The 13,562-nt window shown below is 34.2% G+C and overlaps 1 protein-coding gene across 1 annotated transcript; it reads left to right on the top strand.

Annotated features, from left to right (window-relative positions):
* The first annotated feature begins 10,307 nt into the window (after positions 1–10,307).
* LOC132605423 (trihelix transcription factor PTL-like) lies at positions 10,308–13,221 on the top strand. The gene is made up of 2 exons (XM_060318576.1): positions 10,308–11,041; positions 12,039–13,221. The coding sequence occupies exons 1-2, from the start codon at positions 10,608–10,610 to the stop codon at positions 12,874–12,876; spliced, it is 1,272 nt and encodes a 423-aa protein (XP_060174559.1). The 5' UTR covers positions 10,308–10,607; the 3' UTR covers positions 12,877–13,221.
* Positions 13,222–13,562: the final 341 nt, after the last annotated feature.

Below are 13,562 nucleotides of genomic sequence, written 5' to 3'. Positions count from 1 at the left end.
GTTGCGGAGCCACTCTTTGCCCGCGGTGTCAATTGGCATCCCTTAGTGGAAACACTGCATAGATAGGTAAAAAGTACAATATATTTTATAAATGCATGCATATATACTGTATGTTGACTTCTCTTATCTTTTCAATTATTTTTTCTTTATATTTTAATACCCCTTGATAAAAATTCTGACACCGTTACTGATCATAGGCATGCATGCCATGCATGAAGAAGATAAGAGGAGTGCAGCAGGATCTGATCAGCAAGTACACTATCCACATATTTATCACTACATCATTCAATTGCATGGATGTAATGTAAAGACCCTTTCTCTTCAACCACAAGTCATCAGAGACGTTTCTCTGTTCTACCAGTACTACCATTTGTCCTCATCTGCATACAATCGTTGAAAATTGAACATCAGACTCACAAACACATAGATGAGCAAAGGTAGCTCGGAGTACTTAACTTGCGAAGCTAGAATTCTAGTTACAAATTCAGCAAAATCATATAGCTTTAGCCAATACTTGTAATTGATGTTAAGAAATTCGCTTAATAATTATAAATAACTCATTTAGAACTTAGTAAATTACTTTTTTTTAGATTCTAAATTTATAAATTCAAAATTCTGAATCCATCTCTGTTTTCATTCATGTGTCTTATAAGAGGGAGACAAAGGTAGCTTGGAGTAGTAAACTTAGGTGGCAGGTACTTTTGATCCGCCGTGGATTTTGGGCGGTTTGGATTCTTCTAGCAAGTGGGCACTGCCTTTTTTAATTTCTAATCGACAGTCACAAGTCATATACATATTAATTTGTCGTGCTAATGTCCACGGGCACTGCCTTTTTTACTTTCTAATCGACAGTCACAAGTCATATTATTTGGAGGTCTTAATTTGTAGTCGCATATTTGAGCAGTGAAGAATTGCTCTTCTGTTTGTAACTTACTTATTCTTAACTTGTTTTGCTATTGTTGGTACTCTATTTGTTTCTTCTTTACTCGTTGCCTTGGTACAATAACTGTTTGAACTTTTATGACTCTAGATAAGTGCGAGTTTGCATTAAATTAATATTTTATTATTCGTTTTTTAGCGCACATACATTGGGTATTCGATCTAATTTTGTGCTATGTGATGGATCGTATATATCATATTATCAATTGATAACAGAAAGAAAAGTACTTTTTCACGCTGAAAGTTGAATTAATTCGTGACGATTTACGATCAAGAACAATAATTTATTACCAGTTCAATATTCATTACTCAACCCCCAAAACAAATGAAAGAACTTGTTAGGATTGATTTATAATCTCTTAAAGATGACTAGCGACCCAATTTTTTAATTAGTTCCCAATTTTTGGGAATGACATTGACTGAACTGTAAGGAATCTCAAATTGTCCCATTTCAAATAGTTCAGGAGCAAAATTGGTCATTTTCCATTCGAGTTGGAGCTAGTTTAGGAGCAAAATTGATCATTTTCCACTCGAGTTGGAGCAACCGTTAGTGGGAGGACATTTTAGCTAGCTACTTCATTACTGATAAATGTATTTTGTGCTAAAAACTAAGAACGATAACTATCTCATCTCAAGTAGTTTAAGAGAAAAATTGACGTTTTCCCTAATATAAATTTGAAAACAAGAAAGTTTGTTGATAGAGGTACTCATATTGCTATAGTTTATTTTGGAATAAATGGCTAAATGAGCCTTCAACGTTTGACCGAAATCTCAACTACACACCAAACCTTTACATAACCCCTCCCTCCCCCCGTCATTTTAAAAGTGGAATAATTTGCTCCTTGAAACACTATACCCAGATTTGATATATGGTGTGACATACACACGTCAACCCAGATTCGACACGTGTATTTTCCCTTTTAATTTATTTTTTATTACTTTTTCCCTCATTGTTCTTCTTTCCATCATTAAAACAATGGTAAAATTTGAACTTTTAGGAAGCTTGAAAGAGGCGAAATGGAAAATGGCGACAAGTTCTGTGTATCTGCTAACAAACCCATCTGATTCACCTTGAAAAGAATCGATTTTGACGATGAAGATGAAATGGGTATTAAGAAAGAGTTGGAAATGGAGACATAGTAGGTTGATTTTTTTTAGAATAGTTGATATTACGGGCATTAACGTTGTTGAACGTTTGATTTTTCCGTCAGTTGTTTCTTTGCCTCTCCAATTTCAATGTTCAATTGATTTTCCAATTGCAATTCCAATGCTCAATTGAAAATATTTAATCAGCCATAACAGTTAATCAGAGAGAGAAAAGTAGCAAAAACTGAGCAACAGTCAACACCAGAACGATCGTGAAACGAGCAATTGTTGCCGAGTACTTATTTTCTGGCGATCGTCCGATTACTTTTTTTTAGCTAAACCTGGAAATAACCGAGACAACAACATATATACAAGTGAGAGCAACATCAAACAAGAAACAATCGATTTTAATGCTTGTCGTCAGAGAAGATGAGATAAAGTAATGGTAAGACAGTCATGCTATTGATTCAACGGATTTCGCTGGAGCAACGCCGTTATAGCACGAAAACTGAGCAGATTTGGAGAAAAGATCTGTGGTGTCACCGATTATAATGGTGGCAGAGGAGGTGGCGGCGAGGTGATAATAAAGAGAGAGAGAAGCAAATATAACAAAAAATATATTTGGTTTATAGAAAAGTATTATAAAAATAATTTCTGAACATTTTTTGGGCTTCTCACTTTCTTTGAGAGAGTGTGATATTCTTTCCCTGCCACATGAGTGCCCACGGAGTAAATAATTTCATTTTAAAATTATTCAGGGGCAAATAGGATCCACGCAAAGATTTGGTGTGTAGTTGGAATTTCAGTCAAACGTTGGGAGCATTTGGCTATTGGGATTGAAAAAATCAGGGCGTCATGCGGAAGCTAATAGTTTGCAAATCTTGAACAACGATAAATCGGACAACAAAGAAAATATACTAAAAAGCGTAATATTATAATATGGTTTGGTTAAGTGACCTACATATTAAAAAACCTAATTTAAAAGAAAGCATTAAAAACTATGGAGAGAATAATCTCCCCATAAACAAGACTGTTTAGTGACTACATTGTAGATGCTATTGTGTTTTGTTGTATGAAAGGGATTCTTTAATTTATAGAGGTCCAAAACTTTTTTCTCCAACAAAAGGACTAGCCAAATATGGAAGAGAATTATAATTTCCTTTCAGGAAAAGTAAAGCTATTATGGTTATACTTTAACTTTCCTTCTTGAAAAGTAAAACTCAAATATGGTAAGAAAATCAGGGCAAAACCCTAACAAATCTCCCCTTTGGGCCTGGATTTTCATGACAAAACTTGATCCCTCTTCTTCACATAATCTTCATCACTGCTGCTTGCTATGGTTAAAACTATGTTAAAAATATTATTGGTTAAAAATAATTTAAAAAAATTATAACACCCCGTACCTTTAACCTAAGCTTTGACTATGATCCTAGACTTAGAAAATCAAATAAAGAATGTGGGAATTGGAATTTCCTCTTCAGTTGTAAGATGGTGGTTTACGCCCATGAACAGTGACCGTATTTCAGTATACGACCCGTATTTCAAGTCATAACTGGTACCAAAGATTTCTGAGCATTCTGGAATTTGGCATTTCGAGGCTACATTGTTAAATACGGGCCGTATTTTGAAATACGGGGTTTTAGTCAGTTATCTTTATTTTACTAGTCATGCATTTAAAGGTATGCCGGGGGGGCCTTGTCCCAGCAAGTAGTTTTCCAGTCAAGATTCACGATTAGAGGTTTCATAGACTAGTCAGTTTAGTTATGTTAGACATGCAAGGTGTTTACCCATCTCTGGCTCAACTCATGTTATTTCCGCATTTATGGTTTAAACAAGTATTTCATTAAATTATTATGACATCTCATGTTTTATAAAAACTCATCACGTTCATGATATATTTCCACTCATGTATGCATCATGATGATTCAGCAAGCCATGTGGTTCGCTCGGTCACATGTAGTATGACACCGAGTGCCGTGTTTTGCCTAGGCCATGGTTCGGGGCGTGACAAAAATATTTTATTTTTATTTTTAATGATACAGCAGCAAGAATATTAAAATATGGATGAAACTTCTTCTCCACATGTAGTAGTCCGGATAAAATCTTCATTATTATGAAATTGGCGTTGCAGCTTGATTTGAATCTGCATTGAACCTGTCTTCAATCTCTTCCAACCATTGGCTCTGATATCACTTGTTGGGATCGAGAAAATCAGGGCGTCATGCGGAAGCTAATAGTTTGCAAACCTTGAACGGCGATAAATCGGATAACAAAGAAAATATACTAAAAAGCGTAATATTATAATATGGTTTGGTCAAGTGACCTACATATTAAAAAACCTAATTTAAAAGAAAGCATTAAAAACTATGGAGAGAATAATCTCCCCATAAACAAGACTCTTTAGTGACTACATTGTGGATGCTATTGTGTTTTGTTGTATGAGAGAGATTCTTTAATTTATGGAGGTCCGAAACCTTGTTCTCCAAGAAAAAGACTCGCCAAATATGGAAGAGAATTATATTTTCCTTTCAGAAAAAGTAAAGCTAATATGATTATATTTTAACTTTTCTTCTAAAAAAGTAAAACTCAAATATGATAAGAAAATCAGGATAAAACCCTAACATTGGCCTCTCGTTATTTTGCTTGAGTTACTTTAGATCTATTAGTTTGTACTATGTCTGCATACCTGTATGTTCCTACTGGAAGTTAAGCAAAAACAAAAATAGAGGTACTAGATATATTGTTAAGAAAGTTTAAAAAGGCCAAACTTTTTGAAATCCAATTTGAAATTGTTGCTGTTGAAGAAGAGAACAAAAAGAATGTAACTAGCTAGTTTAGGCCAATTTAAAGCCTACAACTGATAGCCTAGAAACTTAATACACAAATAGTGCCTCAAATGTATACAGGTGATCAGTCAGTAGTCCACAATATAATAGTGTACTCAACTCTACAGTATATCACCACTGCCGGTTGTGGATATTGTTGATGTTATACGTGACAGGCTAACAGTAACAGCAGTGTAAATTAAAGGCAATACCCCCCCAAAAAAGGTAAATTAAAAGTGTAATCGACATCAACTGCGTAAAGCAAAGGGAAAGAAGGGCATTATGTAGATCAAGAAAGTACATCAAAGTATCATAGTATTAACCAGTGGTCCCTGTTTCAATTTAGGTGACATACTTTTTATTTTTAGGGCAAAAGTATAAATATACTCCCCAACTTTGCGATTTAGAGCAGATATACTCTTCGTTACAAAAGTGATATATATATACCCCCGTCATTATAAAATGGTGCAAATATACCCCTGCTGTTATAAAATGACGCAAATATACCTTTTTGCTGATGGAATTTTTTTAAAAAAAAAAATCATGTAGGTTGTTTTTAATTAAAAAAAATGCCACATGACTTTAAAAAAAAAAGTCTACCCATGTTTTTTAGTAGACATACTTTTCTAAAGCCACATAGTAATTTTTTTCTGGTGGGTCGAGTTTAGTTCGTTTTAAAAAAATGGTTAGACTTATTTTTTTAAAGTCACGAAAATATTTTTTAAAACAAACTAGACCCGACACACCAGAAAAAAATTACCATGTGGCTTTAAAAAAATATGGCTACTAAAAGAAAATAGCTAGACTTTTTTTTTAAAGTCACGTGACATTTTTTACTTAAAAAATACCTAAATAATTATTATTTTTAAAATCCCGTCAGCGAAAAGGGTATATTTGCACTATTTTATAACGGCAGGGGTATATTTGCACCATTTTGTAATGGCAAGGGTATATATATACACTAATTTTGTACGAGGGGTATATTTGCTCTAAATTGTAAAATTGAGGGATATATTTGCACCTTTGCCCTTGTTTTTATATTTCAATAAGATTATCACCATGTAAACAATTTAATCTTATCGTCCAAAAAAAATAAATATATCGTCCTCATCAGCCTTTGTATATATCTTGTTTTGGGTTGTTGTTTGTAGACGTACATGTGGCCTTGTTGGCCTTGCCGGACTAGGTTGTTGGTATGTATGCCCAGAGTTCATGAGCTACAGATGGTACACTCGGGTCAACTAAGGCACCGGGTGCCGGCCACGCCTACCCAGATTTAGGGCGTGAGAAACTTGGTATCATATAAAAAAATATGTGAAATTTATATATATATATATATATATATATATATGTTGGGATGATCCCATTTCATTGAGATGATTGCTATTCACAGATTATTCAGAGTTCGGCCTTGGTGGCCTGAGATGTTATGATTAGTTTACAGATTGGCCTTGCCGGACTAGGTTGTTGGTATGTATGCCCAGAGTTCATGAGCTACAGATGGTACGCTCGGGTCAACTAAGGCACCGGGTGCCGGCCACGCCTACCCAGATTTAGGGCGTGAGAAACTTGGTATCATATAAAAAAATATGTGAAATTTATATATATATATATATATATATATATCTGTGTGTGTGTGTGTGTGTTGGGATGATCCCATTTCATTGAGATGATTGCTATTCACAGATTATTCAGAGTTCGGCCTTGGTGGCCTGAGATGTTATGATTAGTTTACAGATTGGCCTTGCCGGACTAGGTTGTTGGTATGTATGCCCAGAGTTCATGAGCTACAAATGGTACGCTCGGGTCAACTAAGGCACCGGGTGCCGGCCACGCCTACCCAGATTTGGGGCGTGAGAAACTTGGTATCATATAAAAGAATATGTGAAATTTTTTCCACCACTAATTATATTAATTGCCGATTCAATGGACAATTTTGGTTCGTTAATTACTTGCGTACTTAATTTGTGCGTCAAAATCTTATTTGTATGGTAAACTCTGCCGCATAAAATCAGACGGAGGAAAGGATAGTGGTACTATATATAATTCTTTCCTCAAATTCATTTTATGTGTTGCAGTTTAATGGAGAGGTTGATATTTGGCACAAATATCATGTTTTGTGTCGTATTACAACTTCTTCTTATGACTTTTATCGCTTAATTCATGAAGTAACCGTCATATGTGAACTTATGTCGTTATATTTTATGTGTATAGGTACGATGACGACAAACGATGGAAAATGTGCTTGAAATGATTGGAAGTCGTAGCAGATGACGATTGGCTGAGGTGACGATTCGATTACCGCAAAGGATGAACTAGAGGAAGAGTAATCACCTGCAGAACCTCGCTTTCCCTCCGCATCGCGGAAGGATCGCGAGAAGCTCCAGAAAGTCAGGCCAATGTTCCGCATCGCGTGAAGATAGAGGAACAACCAAACTCAACCATCAGAGTGCGCGATCGGCCCGCATCGCGTGAAGAAGGCGAGCAGCTGCAGAACATTGCGCGATCCTTCCGCGATGCGGAAGGAAAGCGGGACTCTGCGGACGTTTTCCCGATTAGACTAGGATTTGGATTCCTTATTTATTATTTTTTACCCTAGCCTATATATACACGTTTATATAGCTGAGAACGGTATTCTGGGATTAGAGAAGGATTTGTAAGCCACCGTTCTCCTTTTTCTCTCTCTAGGTTATTTTCTTTTTCATTTTTTTCAACCCTAGTTTATTCATGGCTTCTTTTGTCTATGATCGAATCATGAGTAGCTAAATCTCCTAGTTCTAGGGTTGTGGCGAAAGACTTGAAAGTTGATGTGATGACAATTATTATCTATTGATTTTCCATATTGTGGGTTGCTTATTTATTCTTGATTTCAATTGTTTGATTATCTGGCCAATAGTTAGACACTATCTGTGGTGCGTGGGTTGAACTTGAGAAAGGGAATTCACGTACGTAATAAGAATAAATAGAGTTTGTTCGATTTAATCGTTTAGCTAATGAGGATAGAGATATACCCTTTAGCCCTACTTAGTGAATACGGTAAAATAAATGCGTTCTTGTTACATCTGATGACCATAGAGATATAGGCATTAAGGTAACATCTACAGGCTTGTGAGTAGTTCGAGAGAATATCATAAAGCATAATTAACCCGTTAACTAGTAACCCAGGAAAGAAAATAGGTGGAATTGTCTGAAGATCAATTGGATTGTCGAAAGCCATAACCCTAGATCTTTCTCTCATCTGATAATTCTTACAATCTCTGTCAACATAGTCCCAGTCCTAAAAAAAACACCCATCACAAATTGTTTACTTTTCAGTTTTAGTTTAATACAACAAACAATCTTGGTTTTCACTTTCTTGAATAGTTTCATTCGAATTTGAATTAGTTTAACAGTATAATCTAAGTCTCTGTGGGATCGATATCTGGACTTAACAGTCTATATTACTTGTACGACCACGTATACTTGCGTGTGCGTTTGGGAGCAACAGAGGTTAAGAAAATGAAAGAGATTTTTTAATCTTGTGATTTTAAACTAAAAAAATGTATAATGCACTAAATACTCTTTAAATCATGTGACTCTAGATATTTCATGTAGGATGTTGTATTGAAAAGACACCATACGTAAAAGGTAACATGCATATGCTTTTTCCCCTTAGTTTTGTTGTCCTCTTTTGTGTGATAATATACAAGGATACTACCAGCATAATTAAGTAGGCGTTTGGACATGCAATTTTATCTCATGAGATAAAATTCCAAATAATTCAAAAAGGCATGATTTGAGATTTCAAATTTTCTAAATGTAAAAGTTGACTCATAAGTTTGTATTTTGTAAAAAAAGATTCATAAGTTGGTAAATATATTACCAATCATATTTACCAGCCATTTATATCAAAAATTAAAAGATCTACAAGTTGGTAATATATTTATAACAAAGTTACTTTACCAACCATGTTGAAGGATTATATTAAAGAGTAGTTACGTTACAACTCATGTTCAATTTTTCATTTTATTGAACTAAAATTTGATCAATTGGCGTTGTATTTTTTAGAAATGCCTTCTAGTAGCGTATTAATTTTGTTATGAACTATGAATTGCTCATTTGGTAAGATTGTATAAGGATTGATTTTGTTTTTATGGTTTTCACAACTTGTGGGGTTTTTATGTCCATAAGAAAATATATAACTTAAAAGGCGTTTGGACATACGATTTGAAACCATGAGATGAAATCAACGTTTGGACATATCTTTCATCTCAAGGCTTCATACCATGGTTTGAAACCCAAAACCATCCAAAAAGGCATGATTTGAGGTTTCAAAACATGATTTCAAAAATTTTAAATATAAAACTTGACCCATAAGTTTATATTTTGTAAAAAAAAGACCCATAAGTTGGTAGATATTTTTAACAATAACTCCCACCAACCATTTACCAACCTTTATTTATGTCTACCATGTGGGAGGATTATATTAAAGAGTAGTTACATTACTATTCATGTTAAGTTTTCTTTTTTATTAAACTAAAGTTTGATCAATTGATGTTGTATTTTTTAGAAAGGCCTTCTAGTAGCGTATTAATTTTGTTATGAACTATGACTTGCTCATTTAGTAAGATTGTATATGAATTGAGAATATTTTGATAGTTTTCATAACTTGTAGGGTTTTTGTGTCTATAAGAAAAAATACAACTTAAGAAATTCAAATTGCATATCCAAACGTAGTTTCAAACCATGTCCAAACAGCTTTTAAATTGCATGTTCAAACATGATTTCATCTCATGATTTCAAATCATGTCCAAACAGACCCCTAAGGCTTAACTATATAAAATAATGGATCTTGTCTTACCTTCACTTGATCATCAGCTAGCCCCAAAACCCTATACATTTTCCTGGATTTCTTTTTCTTTATTAATAATAGGAAAACAAAAGTTGGAGATGGACAAATGCTGAGTTTATCTATGATTTATTATTTTCTCTGTCCCAATTTATATGACACATTTTCTTTTTTATTCAGTTCAAAAAAGAATGGCACATTTTTTATTTGACAACAATTTAACTTTAACTTTACTCCATCCGTTCACTTTTACCTGTCTAGTATTTCAAAAATAAATTTTCACTTTTACTTGTCACTTTAGCATATCAAGAAAAGATAATTTTTTTTCCCTATTTTACCCATAGTATTAATTATCCATTTCAAATCATCTTTCCAATTCATTAAAAATATGCACTAATTAATATGAGTATCACAGTAAATGAAGCATTTCATTTATTATTCCTTAAGGGGTGTGCAAAGTCCATAGTGGAAAAGTGAACGGAGGGAGTACCTTTTATACTTAACGAGATGATCTATAACCACACGAATATATTTGACTTGTTTTACAGTTTAAGATTCAAAATTCTTCTTCCTTTATTTTTAAACTCCGGAGAGCGACAGAAAAAAAAAGTGAAGAAGCTTTTACATTGCAGCTGCCGCGAACAGGGAGAAACGGGTCCATATATATTCCTTACAAGTTTCTTTTTATATAAACTCAAATACTCAAAGTTTTCTTTTTTCCTATAAGGACACGATCCGGGTCAGCCGCTTCTTTCATCATCGATCTCCTCTTTTCCTCCCTACCGTTCCAAATCCTAAGTAACTTTCTTTTTTATAAAAAAAAAAAAAAAGATTTGACTTTAAAAGTTCACTAATTTTGACTCTTTTTCTTCCATCTCTTGCTTGTCTTGTTAAGCTTCAACTTTTTAATTACGTATTTTTTTTGGAAAATGGATGATCATCAGTATGGTATGATGGATCTAACGCAGTACATGAATGGAAGGCCTCTATTTGCTACCGTTCCACCACATCTAACACCAGATTATTTATGCGGTCAGCACCAACACTTCGAGATGGTAATGCCTAGTACTACTACTACCGTCCCACAACATGACAACTTTCCTCCTCCTCCTCCTCACCATCATCACGAGTTTCTTTGCGATTCCAGCACCATGGCAGCTGCCACTACTAGAGCTAGTGTCAGTAGTGGTGGTGGTGGTGGGTGCACGTTAAGCGCGTTGGAGGGTGGCTCACATGGCCGTGATGGCGGAAATGGGCGGTGGCCAAGGCAAGAGACACTTACACTTCTTGAAGTTAGATCAAGACTTGATTCAAAATTCAAGGAAGCTAATCAGAAAGGTCCTCTTTGGGATGAAGTCTCTAGGTACCTCTCGCAAATGCTTAAACCTAATTCACCCCTCTCTCTCTATCTATCCGTCTGTTTATCTTTTTAAGACTTTTAATCACTAATAAAGAGTCCAGTTTATATGTACTTTCCATGTACAAATTGTGTGACAATTTCTAAAAGCTTAAGTTATTATAAACTACGTACGCTTTGAGTTATTACTTAATTACTCCTATATTAACTATGGGGAATACCCAATTTTCAAATTGTTCAGAAATATGAGTTTCTTTTGTGTGAGGGTTTTCTGGATAGGCAGCATTTGTAAGAAACTTCATCAGTGAATTAATTGGTTACTATTTTTGTGTAAGAAAATGACAGTTCATTGAAGTGAAGTTGGAGAATCAGGTGTTATTTTCATCTTTATTTCGTCAGTTATGCTTTCTGATCATCCGCACATATTTTGAGAATGAGTAGGCCTATTAAATCAAGACCATTTTTTTTTTTTTTACTTCCTTTTGGCTTATAAAAATGGTAGGATCTTTTGGAAGGCCAAGTGTCTATATGCTGCTTCCATCAATATCACTTGAAGTTCGACAATTTGGCCATTTAAACTAGGGTTCCTTTCCTACTACACACATAAGTGTTTCATTTTATATGACAGTACTTTTTCTTTTTTAATGTGTTCTAAAAGGAATGAAACCAATCAATCCGGATCAAACAGTTTTTTAAGGTTTTGTTTGATTTTTGATTTTTTGTGAAGAACTCTAAGAGAAATATAGTGATGCAGTTTATAAGATTTAAGGGTATACTACTTTAGTGTGTGTGAAAAGTCTTTATTTATTTCTTAATTAAACTTCGCGTTCAGTTAAACACCTTCAAATAGGATAAGACAGAGGAAGTATTAAGTACATTAAAAAAGGGTCTGGTGCACCTTAAGAGGTGTGATGTAGACAACCTACCTAATGCAGAAGTATTAAGTACCTTAATACTCTATAATCTTGCTAATTCATTTCTTCTTTGTTTCTTGCAATCTTAGGATTATGTCTGAGGAATATGGATATCAAAGGAAAGGGAAGAAGTGCAAGGAGAAATTTGAGAACTTGTACAAATACTACAAGAAGACTAAAGAAGGGAAAGCTGGAAGACAAGATGGCAAGCATTATAGATACTTTAGACAGCTTGAAGCTCTCTATGGTAAAACAAGCAACACAATCTCAGAAATCAACCATGTTAATACCACCTTACATTACCATCAAGAAGCTCATAATTTTCATCATCATCAGGGTCCTAAGCTCTCCGACAGTCTTATCTACAGTCTCTCCGATTCCTCTGATTCTGATGCTACTAATTCGTCTGATGATAGTAATATGGAAAATGATTCAAAAGGAAAGAGGAAGAATAAGAGAAGGGGGAAAAGGAGTTGGAAAGCTAAGATAAGAGACTTTGTGGATATACAAATGAAGAAATTAATGGAAAAACAAGAAGTTTGGTTAGAAAAAATGATGAAGACAATTGAAGATAAGGAACAAGAGAGGATTTTAAGGGAAGACGAATGGAGGAAAAAACAGGCAATTAGGATAGAAAAAGAGCAGAAATTTTGGGCTAATGAGAGAGCAGGGATTGAAGCGCGTGACGCTGCTTTAATTGATGCATTGCATAAATTAAATGGAGAAGATAAACTCATGAAGAGCAGTAATAATATCAATGATAAAAATGGTTCAATGTTCTTTTGCAGCAAGAAGCAAAAGGACATGAATTCATTGAGCTCATGTTATTATAATTTCCAGAAGAATGAAGAAGGGAGATTATCATATTGTGAAACATCAAGACATGTATCAAATGTTCATGAAACAATTGATGATGGGCTGTTTTAGCTGTCTACTTAATGGGAGATGTTGACGACTTATTGTAGTTTTGACATTCAGCTCAAGAGATTAAAAGTTTCTTGAAAGGTAAGTGGTTTAAATTTGTCTATGGTATTTTTAGTATTTTATTGAGGATGCTAGCTAACTTTCGTGTGGAATTTAGAGGGATTGAAGTTAACTGATCCTAGGAGTTTAGATTTGGGTCTATTAATATCTTTAATTATTTCCAGATATTCTTTTGAGATTTCTTTCTCCATATGTTGGTCTGATGTGCTTAATTTTTCTTCATTATCTTCTCTTTAATTTGTTCGTTTCCTCCTGGCTTCTAATTGGCCGCTTTGCTAATCATATAATTAAATCATCAGATGTGTTCTTCATTTATCAATGTCTTGTATACTATTTCTTTTTGTTTGCTAAGTTGAATATGCTGAAAGAATTTGGTTCCTTTTTTTGTAAGAGGTGATTCTGGTAACGAATTTACCCCTAATTCTATGGACTTCATAGCGGTGAAACACATATCATATGTATTTTATTTTATTTTGCAAACGATCATTAACATTTCTACACATTGGTTTGACAGACCAATACGTACTTAATGAGACAATAATCTATTGGAAAATATCTAATTTCTTGTAAGTACCATGATTTCTTATAATCGTAGTTCTATTATCCTACCAATGCGATATAATACATAT

This window comes from Lycium barbarum, chromosome 8 (assembly GCF_019175385.1).
Source record: "Lycium barbarum isolate Lr01 chromosome 8, ASM1917538v2, whole genome shotgun sequence".
In the NCBI taxonomy this organism is placed as follows: domain Eukaryota; kingdom Viridiplantae; phylum Streptophyta; class Magnoliopsida; order Solanales; family Solanaceae; genus Lycium; species Lycium barbarum.
Note: the sequence above shows the minus strand (reverse complement) of the source record. Positions and strands in the feature narration are given on the sequence as shown.